Raw genomic sequence first — 19,351 nt, 5'->3', positions numbered from 1 at the left:
AAATGTAGCCATAATTAAAATGAGGGGGGAAAACACAACATCTTAACGAGCTTGGATCTTCCCTGGAATCAATTGTCATCTCCGCCATTTAAGTGAGCAGTATATCCTGTCCATACAAAATTACTCAAACTCTGTGCCCGTTCGTGCCAACCAACTTCACAGAGATGATCCCAGGTTCTCATATTGAACCCATTACAAGTTTAGCCATATGGGTTCTTATTCACTTGTCCGATGGTGACGGCTGCAACAACAATGGTAAAACACTGAAGCTTTTTGATGCCATTCAACCCAATCGAAGTCTTGCGCAGTATTGTATTCTTCGCGAGGCGCTTCTATAATGTCAAATGCAACCTGTTATCTGCAACTCCGCTGATAGGAAACTACTACTGTCATTGGGCGCCATCAGGCGTGATAAACGTGGATTATCAATTTTTGCACCATCAACTGCCACCACCTATTTAAAGACGTTGAGAAGCACAAAAGATACAAGTTGTCAAATGCATCTAAAAAAATTGGTTGGAAGACAAAATGAAATGTTCTATTTTTGAACTAAGAAGTAGAATAAATTTGTTTTTCCCCCACTCTCCGGATTTCCGAATCCTAATAGGAGTAAAGGAAATTGGTTTCAAGATTAACAAGAATTGTATAATGAGAATTGTCTGATATTTATACACTCCAATGAAAATGAATACTAAGATTGCTAAAGATGACAGTGAATCACTCTTTGAACCAACTGCATATCCGCCTGTTTGGGCAGTCTTATGACTCCCATCTAACTAACTATGCGCAATCTGATATTTCATATGCTGTACAGGCAATTAGTCAGTTTGTCTCTGATCCTGGCAAAGTGTATTGTAATGCCTTGTTTAAGGTTGTTTGATATTTATACAACATAGATGATCACGGTCGTTCCTTTTCTACTACAAAACGGAGTCGATCATGGTCGTTCCTTTTCTACTGCATAATCTCTACAATCAGTAGTTTATGATGGTGTTGATTGGGCAGGATATCTGGGATACTAGTCCCTCTGGCACGCAATGTGCATCTACATAAATCACTCATCTCCCAGAAATGCAAGAAACAAGAATGAGTCTCCAAGTCATATGAGGTGGCTGAAGACAGCTTAATGTCTGCCACCAGCTCTTAAAATAATTTGGCTATACCATTGAAAGAGCACAGTCTCTCTCCCCCTAGCCCTATCGATTGTTTGCTGACAACTTCAGGGTTGTTCAAATTGCAAAGAATCCACCGTTCCCTGACTGCGCTAAACACATAAAGACTGAATGCCATTAAATTTTAGATCTTAGAGGAGATTGGACAATTACTCTTAGCTCGTGTTCCCACATGATCAGGTTGCAGATTTGTTCGCAAAAGCCATGACTATGAGTCAACAGTCACACTTGCTTTCCAGATTGATCCATCCTTGGATGAAGAAAACATCCTTGGACAATTACTCTTAGCTCGTGTTGACTAAGAGAGCAATAACAACACCATCCCAGCCATCTCCTTGGTCATGGAAACGTGCATGCATAAGGATAGTGGCCAAGAGACGAAATATTATCACCTCCCCATTCATCTCCCTAATCATGAGACCATGTGATTCTTGGGCGCATGTAGAGATTAGATTATACATTTGTAGGGATTAATTTTTGCTTTCCATGTATAGTTATATGTGTATGAATACACGTCCAATACTTGTAGAAATATTAATCAATGAAATAGAAGCATCTAAGTTTTCTATCCATGTGTTTGTGTGTCACGCACATGTGAATACAAACTTGTCAAGAAACCATATTTGTGAGGCAACCAAACAAAATAATACCAGAGGATGCGCAAATAGGCTTAGAAACTTTAGAATATAAATAACTAACTAAATAAATAAAAAGATAGATAACAGTGACAACAATACTATAATTCAATTCCAAATACAGTGTGCCAACATGTGGGACAATTTATCAGGAAAAATGTCGGATCAAACCCAACAAGCCAGACGCATTAATTAAGGAAGAAACACGAGCTATGTCTATCTTCATGTTATAGAGTGAATGTTCAAGAACAATACATCAGGGATATTTGAAACACTCTCAATGCCATGTTCGTCTCATGTCTACATTAATGAGCATGACTTTTTCGCCTCCTATGAATAAGGCTTTCCTGCCTGGAACTTTTCTAACTCATTCATCCTTTTCCAAGCATATATTATGATACTGTTCCATACTTATCGCTATTTCTATTTAAAAGAAGAGATTACACACGATAAAGACATAAAATATAAGATGTCTATATCAACACGCCTGAAAATTCATATTTCACTATTTTTTTTTTCTCCCAACATGAATGCATATATTTATATATCAAATCCATGCCCTGTGAACACAATATCTTTTGGTAAACCGATTTAAGTGCTATACTTTCTAATATCATCGAAGCGAGTTCATAAAATGTATTGTACTGATGCTCAGCATCCTCCGCAAACCTAGGAACCCGAAAAAATTATAGCAACAAGTTTTTCAAAGTAAGAAAAGCCAGTAACATCATTGACTGGAAATTATGTCAGTCTTCTGAAGGTATCAACTACATAGAATACAAGATACAGTAGTAACTATGTAGATGTTAATTATAAACACATGCAATGCAAAATTAAAATTTTATGATGCTATGTAACTATATGTATAGTACTGTTATCAATAAGGTGAACTGTCAGTAAATTGACAGATAAGTGCCTTTTACCAACCATCGTCATTAAGATCAAAAGAGATGTGGAATTTTTGTGCCGGGTTCTCGACTGAGCTGCACGTGGTGGGCATACAAGGTGGCCTAGGATAGGCAGAGCTCGTATTGCTCTGGCTTGACTGCTCAGTAGGGACCTGACCTTTAAACTTCTGACTCAAAAACATCATCTCCATATTTGAAGGCAATCCACCAATAATTCTTTTCCCCTTGTATCTAAGGAATCCAAGAATTTATTAAACAATTCAGTCCAAAGATCAAGATCCATTGCAACCGAATAAGAAGGAAAATTCACCTCTCTTTTCTCTTCTCTCGGTAACGCAGCAGTGATGCTTGTCTACCTGTTGGGCAGTCTGCAGTGAAAAACGTGATAACCAATAATCATCAGCTATTTCCACTATTTGACAAGCATCACACATACAGCAAAAGTGAAAGGTCCTATATGTCAGTACACAGAAGCCTAGATATAGTATTTCAAGCAAGTTCTACACCACGGGTGAAATATTAAAAAAAGGTAATGAAACAATCAATCTCAGTTCCATCCATCCAAAACTAGCAAATTTCATAAAACTACCATGAATTTTGCATATCACAATTTTCTTTTATTGGGAAACTACTGTGAAGTTTTCTCATTATATTATTACCATGCCAAATGACAGTAAGGAGGAGTCATCATGTGCTTTGAACTTGACATTTCTATGGACCATTTTAACCTTATGTCCCTTATATATCTTCTACATTATCCTCACCTCTCTTCTTTTTTCAAGGATAATTTAGACCTTTTATCCACCTTAGCTTCTATATTCCTAAAGTCACTTGCACACACCATAAACGCATCAAACTCATCAACGTATTATCAGCACATCACATAATCAAGACAATATGACATCATTTCTCACTTCAACTGATTGGTGATTTCCTACAAAAGGCATCAAGTAACAACAACCCCATAAACCCATCAAATTGTTATGACATTATGATATCATTGTAGGCGCCTAAAAATACCTATAGGTGTCTGCACACAGCTCGAGACGGAGAGAAGACGACGAACGTCGTTGTCCAAGTCTAAGAGGATTATCTGACGCCGACAAGCGCATGAAGCGAAACGGCGAACAAAGTGCCTGACGTGCCTGTCAGGCAGATCCAAAGTGCCCGACGCGCCTGTCAGACGGATCCAAATGGCCAGACGCGCCTGTCAGGCGGATCCAAAGTGCCCCACGCGCCTGTCAGGCGGATCCAAAATGCTCGACGCGCCTGTCAGGTAGATCCATAGTACCCGCCGCGCGTCGGTCAGCTCCAAGTGACCGAACGCACTCATCAGTCAGCTCGCGCGCATCGGTCAGCTCCAAGTGCCATAAAGAACCTAACAAGCGCATGAAACAAGATAACAAAGCATGCAAGTCAACGGAATGACGAAATACGCAATACAAGTCCGGAGAAGTCAGAAATTGTCAAACACCTAAAAGTGGTCCGCAAAAAGAAGATGCATTTAGACCATGTTACAATTCGAATCTGAGGAAACTCAAAAGATAAAAGTCGTAGGTATCTTCTTCAGCTTTCCAACGCATCTTGAACTAGCTCAATCCAAGGTCGGACGAGAGAGTTAAGACCAAAATACCGAAGGTATCTCAAACTGACCCGCGCGGCGGCGGGTCGGATCAATCTGACCCGCGCGCCGGCGGGTCGGATCCATCCGAGAAACTCAAAGATAAAAGTTGTAGATATCTTCGTTAGCTTTCTAACGTATCTTGAACCAGCTCAATCCGAGGTCGGACGAGAGAGTTAAGACCAAAATACCAAAGGTATCTCAAACTGACCCGCGCGGCGACGGGTCGGATCCATCCGACCCGTGCCTATGCGGGTCACATCAGTCCGTCTCGCGCACAGAACTGCCCGTAACCTCCAAAACGTGTTTTTAGGCTGTTTCGATCAGTTTCTTCTGTTCCAGAGGTTTCAACTGCCTAGATATCATCTACAAACGTGGTTAGGTCGTTATTAACTGAAGATAAGGCCAAATCACGTATTCTTACCCGAAAATCCCCCAACGAAGCTTATAAATACATGCCTAGGGGCTCAATTCACAGGGGCGGAATATTATCAAGAGGACGAGGTGCTGCCGGATTAAGGAGTCAAAGGAGCACGAATTTCAGAGGTGGCCAACTGATCTCGGCGAAGTTCATCAGCATAAAGAGGGAGAGTTCAAGAGATCTGAAGCCCCGTCCGTCCGTTCCTCGAGATTAGGCTTGGTCTTAATCTCGAGAAGAGCTACTAATTTCGCTTGGTTAATTTCAGAGCTTCATGTGAATACTTCCTTGGTGAAGTAGGAGCTCCGTCAATCTTCTATCAACCGGATCTGATTCGTAGTGGTCCACGGATATTAACGTCCCCGGCACAGGCGAAGTTCTCACGCAAGCAGCGGGTGATAAACGTCCGTTACGCTGTTTGACAAGAGTTGTATTTAATTTCATTTTCATTATATAAGTCGATCTTATAAAAAGATCTACTTTTCTCGTTTATTTAAGTTTATTGTAACGACCATAGTTGTAATAGATTCAAGGCGATGAAAACATCAACTTTTGACCCGAACAAGCTGGCGACCACGGTGGGAGCCGACAGCATTTCTGCGAAGGCTGACGTGTCGCAACCTCGGATCCAGATCACGGTTGAAGAAAAGGTAGAGTACGAGTTCGACCAACAGAAGTACGAGGAGTATCTGTCATCATCCTCCTCCAGATCCTCCTCCACTCGTAAGCGTAGGAAGATCAATGTCCCCGTTGCTGCGGTAGCTGCACCTTCCAACGCCCCTCCGGTCTCCAAATAAGATCGGATCTACAGATCTGAACTCCTCCTCAATTAGGGAGTTGAGTACCGAAGGCGCGCCAATCCTATCAAAGAGGGCACGCCAAAGGCAACGCCAACGACTCGCGCGACAACTTGCTAAAGCTTTGGAGCCAATTGACGGGATTCGCTACGAAGCGGATCTAAAGTCCAGAAGACGCCAACCGTCACAACAGCGAGCGAACAACCCCTCCTCCAAATCATCAACGAGTGAATGAATCCAAATCAAAAAGACCCGTTCAACTCTTGAGGAGCGGATCCAAAAGCACCACGTACTGCTTGCACACGCGCGAATTCTTTTGCAAAAGGCACAAAAGATGCAGAAGAATGACATAGCCAAGAAACAACCAATACTGCATCAAACTTGGAGACCAAAGTCCGAAACAACAGTCGAAATGATCAAAAATCGCGGGTCACCCAAGTCTGACCCTCCAAGCCGTGAGTCACTCAAATCCGACCTGCCAAGCCGCGGGTCACTCAAGTCGTGGGTCACTCAAGTCTGACCCGCCAAGCCGCGGGTCACTCAAATCTGACCCTCCAGACCGCGGGTCACTCAAATCCGACCCGTCAAGCCGTGGGTCACTCAACTCCGACCCGCCAAGCCACGGGTCACTCAAATCTGACCCTCCAGCCCGCGGGTCACCCAAATCCGACCCTTCAAGCCGCGGGTCACCCAAGTCTGACCCTCCCAACAGTGGGTCTAACCCGCGTCAGGGTCAAGACAGAAGACATTATGCACTTGTTCCATCAAGTTCCACCCCTGCTCTGATTGATCCAATACTCCCAGTGAAGCCCCGCGGTAGCGTAGACTTGTCCCGTTTCAAGATGAGGATAGTGGATCGTCTAGGTTTTTTGCACGAGGATCGAGGTAAAGTTCCGATCAAAGAACGTTTTGATCCGGTGACTAAACCCTGAGCAACTACTCAAGCCGGGGGTCGCACACGAAAAACTCCTATAACTGACCACCTCGGACCGCGAGTCATAGTCCAAGAGCTCGTCAAGAGTTCACGCTTACAAATGCGTGGCTCTAAACGCATGACTCTTGAGAACGCCAATAAGGCGGTAAATCCCCTGAAAGAAACGTATTCATCTGACGATGATAACGTTATACCTGGGAAGTTATGCCAACACACGATAGGTTGCTCCGGTCATCTGACTGACGAGTTGTACTATCGGGCTGGGGTACGAACAAGTCTCGGAAGAGAGGTACCCGGGAGATGGACTTTCATTGTCCGTATGCTAAACTTATCAGGGCAGTATTATCAGTATATAGCTATCCCAAAACCGCTCCGCAAAGGGTCTCGGTATTTGAGAGAATCTCCAACAAAATGGCTAAGTCCAAACTAAAACGTCTCCGTAAGAAACGATCAGTCGTTCAAGGTGACGAATTTTCGGAAGTTACGGTAAATATGGCTGATAAGGGAAAGTTGACTCGACCTTCTAGCTCCGACCCCTTGTATCGCATCGTCTGACTCGGCTACGCGCAGGGACCACTAGACGTAGGGACTATCAGAGAATGTAGAGAGGGTTATCCTCGGTTGATGAAGCATCAGATGCTAACTCTGTAATCGTTTCTGACAATACAGTATCTAGCCCAGGACAATCCTGTGAGGTGTTTATGATCAATACCGAGCAAGTGACCAAAATCATCGAAGATGCCTTGGCCAAACAAAAAGATAACTTCAAGTTCGAAATGGAAATGGCTATGTTGTGGATGAGGGAAGAGCATGACCAACAGATCTGAGCCTTATCGAATCAGATAGATGAATCCAGTCGTCACAATAATATTAGCCAAGCAGCTGGCGATTCAGATGAGGATGAACATCTTAATATTGATAACTCTCCCGTTGACCAGAACACTGGGGGTGATCCCACCAATAACGACAACACTGGAGGTGGCCCCATTATTCCTCTTAAGAATCGTCCAAGACCCGATACGAGCGAGGATGAGAAATTAAAAAATCTCGAGAGTAAAATCAACGCTCTAATGTCTGCTCGAGAGGTAAAAATGACCGACATTCCATATCCCTATCCAAGAGAATGGGATTTGATAGCATACCCGACGAAGTTCAACCTGATTAACTTCACGCCGTTTAACGGGAAGGGTTCGCCCACTCAATATCTGATCTACTTCAAGTCCCACTTGTGTATGATCTCTGACAATAAAGCCTTAATGATGCGGTCATTCGTTAGCACCCTTCACGGGCCCGCCTTCGATTGGTACTGCCATCTCAAGTCTGGAAGCATCAACAGCTGGGACGACCTGGAGAACCTGTTCCTCGCTCACTTTTTTGACGATGATGCCGAGGTGTCAATCAGGACACTCTTCGATGAGAAGCAAGAAGACAATGAGACGGTCGACGGCTTTATCAAGCACTTTCGGAATAAGGCGATGAACTGCCGAGATCCGATCACAGAGGACTTCATCCTTCAAACCTGTCATAATAACCTCTCTTTAGACATGTTAGAAGTTATGCGAGTAGCACCATACAATACCTAGAAAGAGTTGAAGGTGTGCGGAGAGCAGGCCTAACGCTTCCTCAGAAGGAAGAAGGCCGAGAGGAGCCAACCGACGGCTAATCCTCCGAACTCGAACTTCGTCTCTCGTGGTAAGGGCAAGGAACCTACAACAGTTGTTGACGTTAATCAGACGTCGCAACAACAATCCCGGAGACAACAAAAGACTTCGGATCAGAGACTCCAAAAATAGTACTCCTTCAAAGACGAAGACGTTCCAGCCATTTTTGAATCCCTCCTTGAAAACAACAACATCAAGCTACCACCTATCACGAATCAGGAGGAAGCTGATAACACTTCGAATCCAAAGTACTGTGCATACCACATGAGGATCCTTCATCCTACCAAGGCTTGCTACGCTCTCAAGAATAACATCCAAACATTGGTCGAAGCCGGCGTCATAACGCTCAATTAAGTCGAATGAAGACTCCGAAGAATATACGAGTATAAACTGCTTCTCAATACCCCAACAGGTATGTGAGTCTAAACTGTGTCCTTTCTTTCACGGGAAGTTCCTGGAGAGTGTCATGCCTGGTATTCTTAAGGATAACCCGATCATCCAACTAAGTACAATATTAGACCCGATTTCACAAAGGAAGCTGGGGGTGAATGATTCATGTAACGGGAAGTTCCCGAAAAAATTCTGTATAGTGTATTCTTAGGGATAACCCGGTCACTACAAGAAGGTGACGAATAAGAAACTCTCATTCAAACTCCCACTACGTCTGTGCACTCAACACTCTCAGTGTTAGAGTCCGGGCATAGTACTCAAAATTTTAATCTGCTGATTATTGATAATTATCAAACCCCTCCGTGTTAAGTATTTGTTACTTAATATTAGTACTCCTCTTTGAGTGGTTTGTACGAATCAATACTTTCACTGTAATTTGTACTCCCACTCTCACTGTTCACTTGGTCAAACCTACCTATATTTAGGACCACAACCAAAATTCCCTCTCGATTCCTTCAATAAACGAGAGGTTCACAAATTGAGTGATCAAACCTATAAAAGTCAAGATTGTCTCAAAACTCCTCACTCGGTCAAACCTTCCTACAGTTAGGACCACAACCAAAATCTTCTCTCAATTCCTTCCATGAACGAGAGGTCCACTCTCAAATAGAACGATCAAACATTCCTACAGTTAGGGTCATCTCAAACCTCCCACTTGATCAAACCTTCTTATAGTTAGGGCCAGAACCGCACTTCACTCTCGATAAACGAGAAACTCACTTTAGTTCGGTAATCAAACCTTCCGACAATTAGGATTATTCGAATCATTTTGATTCTCGGAGTGGAGATCTCACTCTTAGTTTCACCTTCCGGATTCTCGAAGTGGAGATCCTACTTTGAGTTTCATTTGCAACCAGAGATAGAATATAAAATTCTTCATATTCAGCTTTGGGAGATAGAATATAAAATTTTTTCTCTCCCACATCAGATTCGTCTTTTCCCCAAGAGAAGACACCATATTTCAACACTATCTTTCAACTCCAAAATCCGTGCCTCACACGCACAGGGAATTTTATCCCGAATCCTAAGCAGGGATAAGTTAGTGCCTAACACGCGTTGCCGGTTTAGTCTTTCACCGATTGAAGAAGACACCAGAATTCAAGTCTGGGGACTTTTATCCCGAAACCTAAGTAGGGATAAATTAGCGTCTAACACACGTTGCTGGTTAGTTCTTAACCGTAAAAAGGACAAAAGCTCACATATTCAACATTGTGACAGGTTGTTATTAATGACGCCAAAATTCGTGTCTCACACGCGTGGGGAATTTTGTCCCGAATCCTAAGTAGATATAAGTTAAGGCCTAACACGTGTTGCCGATTTAATCTTACACCGATTGAAGAAGACACCAGAATACCAGTCTGAGGACTTTTATCCCGAATCCTAAGAAGGGATAAGTCAGCGCCTAACACACGTTATCGGATAGTCTATTCCCGTAAGAAAAACGGAGTTTACATATTCAATATCGTAGCACAAAGAAAGTTAACTCTCTTAGCACAACGTCACATGCGAAATGGACTTAAACAATCCGTATGCAAGCCCGATTCAAACGGTAATCGGTAAAGGCATGTCAAATCTGTTGAAGGCTGAGGATTTGCCAAAAATCCTAAGTCTACGTCTGATACACGTTGCTGTTTAGTCTTTTCACAGGAGAAATACAAAGTCTACGTATTCAATATCATAGCACTAAAAGAGTTAACTCTTTTAGCACCACGTTACATGCAGAACGGATTTAAATAATCTGCATGCTAGCCCTACTCAAACGGTAGTCAGTAAAGCTAATCAAACCCGTTGATGGCTGAGAATTTGCCAAAAATATTATAAATATGAGTCATTGACGCATCAGCTTCATTAGTTGGTATCGTGACTTGAACATCCAACGATTTCGGGATAAGATCCATATCTACAGACGAAACAATTTTAATAGTTAGTCCTGCAGCCCAAAATTTAGGACCGCCATGTTCCAATGCCTTAAGAGCTTAAACTGTGTAGACTCTAGTAAATGTACGAGTATAAACTGTGTTAACGCCAGTCAACGCATTACAGCAAAGGTTAACGCCGGTCAACGCACTACAATAAAGGTGGATGCCGGTCAACGCATCAGCAATTTCACCAAAATAAGACAAAGAATAATTCCAGGGAGTTCAATCGCATTTAAATATGAATTTCTGACGAAGATGATCAGTTCAAAGTCAACTCAATGACACGAGCTAAATTCAGAAACTTACGCATCAACTCCAGTTCAAGATTTCGACAACGGTCAGACGATAAACGCAGCGTCGTAAGAACTTCATCTATTCGATAAAATACTGAATAGACTGAAGGCTGAAGAAGTCAAGAATTAAAGCAGTTCACAGGCCCCTCTACGAGCTTGAGGAAAGGACCTATCTTATCCAAAGCCTTTTAGACTCTTCTATAAAAGAATGAGTCTGAAATACTTTGGAGGGGGTATCTGTAGGCGTCTAAAAATGCTTATAGGTGTCCGCACACAGCTCGAGACGGAGAGAAGACGACGAACGTCGTTGTCCGAGTCTAAGAGCATTATCTAACGCCAACAAGCGCATGAAGCGAAACGGCGAACAAAGTGCCCGACGTGCCTGTCAGGCGGATCCAAAATGCCCGACGCGCCTGTCAGGCGGATCCAAAGTGCCCGACGCGCCTGTCAAGCAGATCCAAAGTGCCCGACGCGCCTGTCAGGCGGATTCAAAGTGCCTGACATGTCTGTCAGGTAGATCCAAAGTACCCGCCGTGCGCCGGTCAGCTCCAAGTGACCAAACGCACTTATCAGTCAGCTCACGCGCGTCGGTCAGGTCCAAGTGCCATAAAGAACCTAACGAGCGTATGAAACAAGTTAACAAAGCATACAAGTCAACGGAATGACGAAATACGCAATACAAGTCCGGAGAAGTCGGAAAGTGTCGAAAACCTCAAAGTGGTCCACAAATAGAAGATGCATATAGACCATGCTACAATTTGAATCTGAGGAAACTCAAAAGATAAAAGTTGTAGGTATCTTCGTCAGCTTTCTAACGCATCTTGAACCAGCTCAATCCGATGTCGGACGAGAGAGTTAAGACCAAAATACCAAAGATGTCTCAAACTGACCCGCGCGGCGGCGGGTCGGATCCATCCGACCCGCGCCCACGCGGGTCACATCAGTCCGTCTCACGCCCAGAACTACCCGTAACCTCCAAAATGCGTTTTTAGGCTGTTTCGATCGGTTTCTTCTGTTCCAGAGGTTTCTAAATGCCTAGATATCATCTACAAACGTGGTTAGGCCGTTATTAACTGAAGATAAGGCCAAATCACTCATTCTTACACAAAAACTCTGCAACGAAGCCTATAAATACAGGCCTAGGGGCTCAATTCACAAAATGGTTATGTGAACGTTGGGGCCCACGAACCACGTAAATGGCAAATGAGCTGGTAAATTGCAAGCGCGTGAACAAAGCAAAGCGCGTGGGCAGCTTTGGTCTCCTAGATATTTAGCAGGCCCACCCGATTGTTCGCTTTTGTCTACTGGACTTCTGCTATATATATATATAACTTTGCAGCGATTCCTAGGTTTTTTTGGGGGGGTGCAAGGATTTGTTTGGTTTTTGCGACTGCGGCAGAAAATCGCAGCAAGAAACAGGGGTTTCGTGCAAAGGAGAAGTACATGGAGCAGTGCGGGGAGATTTGCGGCTGCAGAAGTTTGCTGTGCAAGGAATTGTTTTTCGGCTATTCTCTTTTGGCTACAAAAAGAAAAAATGTAGGCTTTTGTCCTTTTGTAGAGAGATATTGTGAGGGATCTGAGAGTTTGTTTGAGGGTTTAGATTGTGAGTGATTGTAAATCCTAGTTGTAATCTCTCCCTCTATTAGTAGATCTCCCCCCTCATTGCCTCGTGAATGCAAGCAATTTGCCGAACCACGTAAAATTGGTTATATCGCTATTTGTGTGATTTGTAATAGCTTTTAGGTTCCCTCGACTTGCCGAACCACGTAAAATTGGTTATATCGCTATTTGTGTGATTTGTAATAGCTTTTAGGTTCCCTCGACAGGTCAGTCCTAGAACTGATGAGAGGAAGAGCTGATATCTCACTTGGTTGAGATATTTTGCTTAAGGTTCCTGTTTCCTTTGTGAAACAGGATTTTCTATTATGATCTGACTCTCTTGTTGTGCCGCCGAAGTGCTGTCGAAATTTTTGCTGCGCGCAATAAGTGGTATCAGAGCCCAGATTTCAGATCTGGAGTATTTTAGATTAGGTGGAGGAAGATTCAGTTGGAAGCTTGGTTCCTGGAGTTCTAGGCTTCAGTGGAGATAGGATTTGAAATTACCGTTGGAGATCTCGCTTTCCTCGTGTGGTTAGGAGTTCTATTTGAAATCCAATCTAGGGTTCAGTTGGGTAATTTCTTATTCCTTTTAAAGTTTGAATCTTTCTTTACAATTTGGAGTTAGTTTGCAATGGGAGAAGAAGGTGAAAGCAGCAAGTCGATGGCGAGTACAAGTTGGTTTTCAGAACACTAAGATTAGTGTGGTAAAGTATGACGGAAAAATTAACTTTGGTTTGTGGATAAACGACGTACAGGATGCGTTTAATGCTCAGAATTTGGAGGAGACCATTATGGTCCATGAAAGACCACCTAAATATGAAGAGACGGTATGAGAGAAGATGAATAGGAACGCTTGTGGGGTGATCAGATCCTGTTTGGAACAGGAGCTGAAATATGATATGATTGGGGTGATGTCTGCAATAAAGATGTGGGAAATTATTAACAACAAGTATCTCACGAAGAGTGTTGAGAACAGGTTGCACTTGCTGCGAAGACTCTTCAGATTTCAGATGTCCAGAGGCACCTCACTAGCGGCTCATGTGAACAACTATACGAAGTTGTTGTCGGGCTTGGTGAATGTTGATGAGAAGATATCAGATAAGTACAAGACGATTATTTTGTTGGGCTCCTTACCGGATGAGGAGTATGATACCTTCGTGCTCACTTTGTTGAACGGAAGATCTTCTATCAGCTATAGTGAAGTGACTAACGCTTTGACGAACTACGATTTGAGGAGGAAGGATAAGGAGACTTCTCGTGCTAGCACTTCAGGTGAGGCATTGTCGACGAGAGGTAGAAGCCCATATCCGAAAGATGGTAATAGAGGAAGATAAAAGTCAAGAAGCCGCCACCAATTACCAAAGAATCAATGTACATTCTGCAAGGAGCAGGGACATTGAAAAAGAGACTGCCCGAAGCTCAAGGTGAAAGAGAATGACAAGAAAAAGGGCCCAAAGGCCAATGAGGTGAACATTACGAAAGCGATGATTCCGATGATTCGTACTTTTCTCTACTGATTACTCCGGAGGTGAACCATGTGGATGCATCAGATTGGATGCTTGATTCCGACGTTACTTATCATGTGACCCCTAGGCGAGACTGGTTTGTATCTTTTGAGAAAGTCGACAGGGGTGTTGTTGTCATGAGAAATGATCAATCTTGTGACATTTGTGGGATAGGTACCGTGCGGATTAGGATGCACGATGGAGTAGTCCGTGAGTTGAAGGAGGTGAGATTTGTTGCTCAACTGAAGAAAAATCTTATCTCAGTTGGAGCTTTGGAGGCGAAGGGATTCAATGTGACTTTCGAAAACGCTGTAGCGAATGTTACTAAGGGATCATTGGTGGTGATGAATGGAGTACGCAATCGGAATTTGTATTATCTGAAGGGAAGCATCGAGATTGGTCAGGTTGCTTTGGCTATTTCAGAAGCGGACATGAGCAGACTGACACTATAGGTTAGGACACACAGGTGAAAAATTACTGCAGGTATTTTGCAAACAGGGGCTATTGAAGGGAGCCAAGAGTGGAAAGATTGAGTTCTGTGAGCACTGTGTTCTTAGCAAGAAGACGAAGGTGAAGTTCGGGACTGCCATTCATCAGACGAGGGACATCCTGGACTACGTGCACATAGACGTTTGGGGTCCCACCAAGATTGCATCACTTGGTGGTCGATATTGGTTCGTCACGTTTGTTGATGACTATTCTAGGCATTGTTGGGTGTACACCATGAAGCATAAGAATGAAGTCCTAGATTTGTTTGTGTAGTGAAAGAAGAAATTAGAACTACAGACCGGGAGAAAGATTAAGACGTTACGATCCGATAACGGTGGTGAGTATACTTCTGACCTATTTTAGCAGCTATGTCGAGACAAGGGCATAGAGAGGCACTTCATGGTTAGTCATGCACCGCAGCAAAATAGGGTGGCAGAGAGGTTGAATCGGTCTTTACTGGAGAAGATCCGATGTTTATTGTCGCAGAGTGGTTTGGAGAAAATCTTTTGGGCTGAGGCACTTACATATGCGAGTCAGCTCATTAATAGGCTGGCTTCATCTGCGATTGAGGGGAAGACCCCTATGGAAATGTGATCGGGAGAGCCAGCACACGACTATGACCAGCTCAAGGTATTTAGGTTCTCTGTATTTTATCATGTGAGAACAGATAAATTGGAACATCAAGCTAGGAAGGCTATATTTGTAGGATTCAAGCGTGGTGTCAAGGGATATAAGCTTTGGGATCCAGTTGATAAGAAGATTGTGCTGAGTAGGGACGTCACATTTGATGAGGCTTCTATCTTGAAGCTTTCCAGCTCTCATCAGGTGAAGAGCAACCCGACGGAGGAGATATCGCAGGTGGTGGAGATCGATGCAGCTCCACATTGTCCAGATGGTACAGTATCCATGCAGGTGCCGCCTGAGATGACGCCAGGCGAGCACGACGTTGACACGAAGGATACGAGTACTGATGTGCAGGATCAGGGACCGACGGCTCAGGTTCAGGATTCGATTGCGGTTCGGAGACAGAGGAGAAACATACAGATGCCAGCACGGTATGCCGACACAGTTGCGTATGCACTTCCGATGGAGAGTATCGATGAGTTGGTGCCTACTACATTCAGATTATGCCGACACAGTTGCGTATGCACTTCCGATGGAGAGTATCGATGAGTTGGTGCCTACTACATTCAGATAGGCCGAGCAGAGTTTGGAGGCTGATTCGTGGCAGGTGGCTATACAGGAGGAGATAGAATCTCTTCATAAGAACGATACATGAAAGCTTGTTGAGCTTCCAAAGGGACGGAAGGCAATTGGTTGCAAGTGGGTATACATGAAGAAAGAGGGCATTGAGGGCACTCCATTGAGGTTCAAAGCTAGGTTGGTTGCGAAGGGCTATGCACAGGAGAAAGGTATTGACTATAATGAGGTTTTCTCTCCGGTGGTGAAGCACTCTTCGATTCGGATTTTGCTAGCTTTGGTGGCACAGTATGGTTTGGAGTTAGATCAGTTGGATGTGAAGACAGTATTTCTTCATGGTGATATTGATGAAGAAATATATATGACTCAGCCATTGGGATTCCGAGCTGCAGGGAAGCTAAAATTGGTTTGCAGATTAAAGAAATCGCTATACGATTTGAAACAGTCTCCTCGACAGTGGTATAGACGATTCGATGATTTTATGATTAGTCATTCGTACACTCGGAACCAGTTTGATCCTTGCGTATATTTTCGCAAGTTGAAAGGAGGTGCGTACATTTATTTGTTGCTCTATATCGATGATATGTTGGTTGCCTCTATTTTCAGGTCGGCTATAGATGAGTTAAAAGTTTAGCTTTCTAATGAGTTTGAGATGAAGGACTTGGGCGAGGTAAAGCGCATTCTAGGGATGGAGATAGACAGAGACAAGAAGGACAGAATTTGTTTGACACATGTGACTTATTTGAAGAAGATTCTACAGTGATTCCATGTTAGCATGGATACGAAGCCAGTTGGTGTACCTTTGGGAGCCCATTTGAAGCTTTTAGCTGGTCTTTCACCGAAGACAGTTGAAGATCGAGAGTTGATGTCGAAGACTCCATATGCGAGTGCGGTTAGAAGCTTGATGTATGCGATGGTATGTACGAGGCCGGATTTATCACAGGCAATGAGCATGGTTTCGAGATACATGCACGATCCAGGAGTGGGTCATTGGGACGTCGTGAGATGGATTTTGAGGTACATTCGAGGTACCATTAATGTTGGTTTGGTTTATGAGCGGGACACTACAGGTGGACAGTTGTGCATTGTCTATGTTGATTCGGATTATGACGGGGATTTGGATAAGCGTCGGTCCACGACGGGGTATGTGTTTATTTTGACCCGTGCGCCGGTGTGTTGGAGATGCACCTTACAGTCGACGGTGGTTTTGTCTACGACGGATGCAGAGTATATGACAGTTACGGAGGTTGTGAATGAGGCTATTTGGCTTCGAGGACTTTTGGAGGAAGTTGGTATATCGCAGAGGTCCGTCACTATTCATTGTGATAGCATGAGTGCTATCTATTTGGCGAAGAATTAGATTTTTCATGCGAGGACGAAGCACATTGATGTTCGTTATCACTTCGTTCGGGATGTTCTTGAAGATGGAGATGTGGAGATAGTGAAGGTCCACACGAAGGATAATCCGGCGGATATGCTCACAAAGATGGTTCCGAGCAACAAGTTTGATCATTGTCGAAACTTGTTGCATATTCGTGATTGTTGAGGCCGTTGGCGACCATTTGGGTGAACTACGTAAGGCTTGATTCCTTAGGTAAGAGGATACGTAAGCAATCATTTATGATGCACCCGGTATTGGTTTTGATGGGTGTGAGATTGTTTGGACTCTAGTTCAGGTTCCCGACTTATTATGGATTGAGTCCGTTGTCGTGAATTAACTTCACGGCGTACTGGACACAACAAGTGGAACATTTGGATGCTTTGGTGTCAGCTCAGTTTTGGGAAAACTTCACTAAGGTAAAGAATTGTGAACGTTTGGGCCCACGAACCACGTGAATGGCAAATGAGCTGGTAAATTGCAAGCGCGTGAACAAAGCAAAGCGCGTGGGCAGCTTTGGTCTCCTGGATATTTAGCAGGCCCACCCGATTGTTCGCTTTTGTCTACTGGACTTCTGCTATATATATATATAACTTTGCAGCGATTCCTAGGTTTTTTTGGGGGGGTGCAAGGATTTGTTTGGTTTTTGCGACTGCGGCAGAAAATCGCAGCAAGAAACAGGGGTTTCGTGCAAAGGAGAAGTACATGGAGCAGTGCGGGGAGATTTGCGGCTGCAGAAGTTTGCTGTGCAAGGAATTGTTTTTCGGCTATTCTCTTTTAGCTACAACAAGAATAAAAAAGTGCAGGCTTTTGTCCTTTTGTAGAGAGATATTGTGAGGGATTTGAGAGCTTGTTTGAGGGTTTAGGTTGTGAGTGATTATAAACACTAGTTGTAATCTCTCCCTCTATTAGTAGATCTCCCCCCTCCTTGCCCGTGGACGTAGGCAATTTGCCGAACCACGTAAAATTGGTTGTATCGTTATTTGTGTGATTTGTAATAGCTTTTAGGTTCCCTCGATAGGTCAGTCCTAGAACTGATGAGAGGAAGAGTTTAGGTTCCCTCGATAGGTCAGTCCTAGAACTGATGAGAGGAAGAGCTGATATCTCACTTGGTTGAGATATTTTGCTTAAGGTTCCTGTTTCCTTTGTGAAACAGGATTTCCTATTGTGATCTGACTCTCTTGTTGTGCTGCCGAAGTGCTGCCGAAATTTCCGCTACGCGCAACAGGTTATTCTTGGGGTAAAAGAAAATCAACTACACGCAAAGATGCTTAATATAGTTCGCAAAAATCCTGGTATTGGGTCTTGCATGCCTGAGCACCTGATTATGCATCTCATTCCCCGAAGATTGGTCATGGACATCCTAGTTATGAAGGATAAATGGAAAAGCATCTATTGGTAGCATATTTCTCTAGAAGCCCCGACTCTTTGTTGGTAGATTTGTAAAAACTTGATGTTTTATGTAACATGATCTTGGATGTTGACTTAATCACTGCTTTTCCATATATGTGACATCTAAAATGGGAATAACAAAAACAAGGACTAAAAATTCAAGCCTTACCTGAAAATAAAGATGACAATTAAAAGGGAAAATTGAGTGTTGGCAGCAGTATTACCTAGACAATTGCTATGGGTGCAAGTATCTAAGTGTCCTAAGGCATCTGAGAGGACAACTTTTAAAGAATAGGATATTTGAAACATACCCACAGATGTATTAGCGGTGTCATATTTAGACAAGTAATAGGCTCTATTTGACACTACTTGTTTTCCTCACATGACAATGATAGTCAAAACATAAAAGATGAGTTTAGATATAACTAGTGTAACATTTCTTGTGCCTTTCTTCTCCTATGAATCCTTTCTACCTATCTTCTTTTTTTTCCTCGATGCAATGATACTTCTTCAGTCTTACTTTTTTTTTTACATGACCTATGTCAACTCCTCCACTCTCTTTTTAACATGAGCTACATCTGAATCTCGCCGCAAGGATGTCCATGTGAAGGTCATGTCTTCATGTATGACACAACATAATTTTGTAGAAGAATGTCATTGTAACTACAGTGGATAATGTTGTATCTTCTTCTTCTTTTTTTGGTGGGTGGGTGGGGGGGCTATGAATCCTTTCTACCTATCTTCTTTTTTTTCCTCGATGCAATGATACTTCTTCAGTCTTACTTTTTTTTTTACATGACCTATGTCAACTCCTCCACTCTCTTTTTAACATGAGCTACATCTGAATCTCGCCGCAAGGATGTCCATGTGAAGGTCATGTCTTCATGTATGACACAACATAATTTTGTAGAAGAATGTCATTGTAACTACAGTGGATAATGTTGTATCTTCTTCTTCTTTTTTTGGTGGGTGGGTGGGTG

At 43.2% G+C, this 19,351-nt stretch overlaps 1 protein-coding gene across 1 annotated transcript in view; it reads right to left on the bottom strand.

Moving 5' to 3' along the window:
• LOC109822205 overlaps positions 59–19,351 on the bottom strand; it is a 45,804-nt gene continuing 26,511 nt past the window's right edge. The window contains exons 3-5 of the mRNA XM_020388375.1: positions 3,026–3,083; positions 2,735–2,946; positions 59–454 (exon numbers count right to left, since the gene is read on the bottom strand). Coding sequence (XP_020243964.1) covers positions 441–454; positions 2,735–2,946; positions 3,026–3,083 — 284 coding nt within the window. The 3' untranslated portion in view covers positions 59–440. The remainder of the gene's footprint in view (positions 455–2,734; positions 2,947–3,025; positions 3,084–19,351) is intronic.

Source organism: Asparagus officinalis, chromosome 8 (genome assembly GCF_001876935.1).
Source record: "Asparagus officinalis chromosome 8, Aspof.V1, whole genome shotgun sequence".
Lineage (NCBI taxonomy): Eukaryota > Viridiplantae > Streptophyta > Magnoliopsida > Asparagales > Asparagaceae > Asparagus > Asparagus officinalis.
Note: the sequence above shows the minus strand (reverse complement) of the source record. Positions and strands in the feature narration are given on the sequence as shown.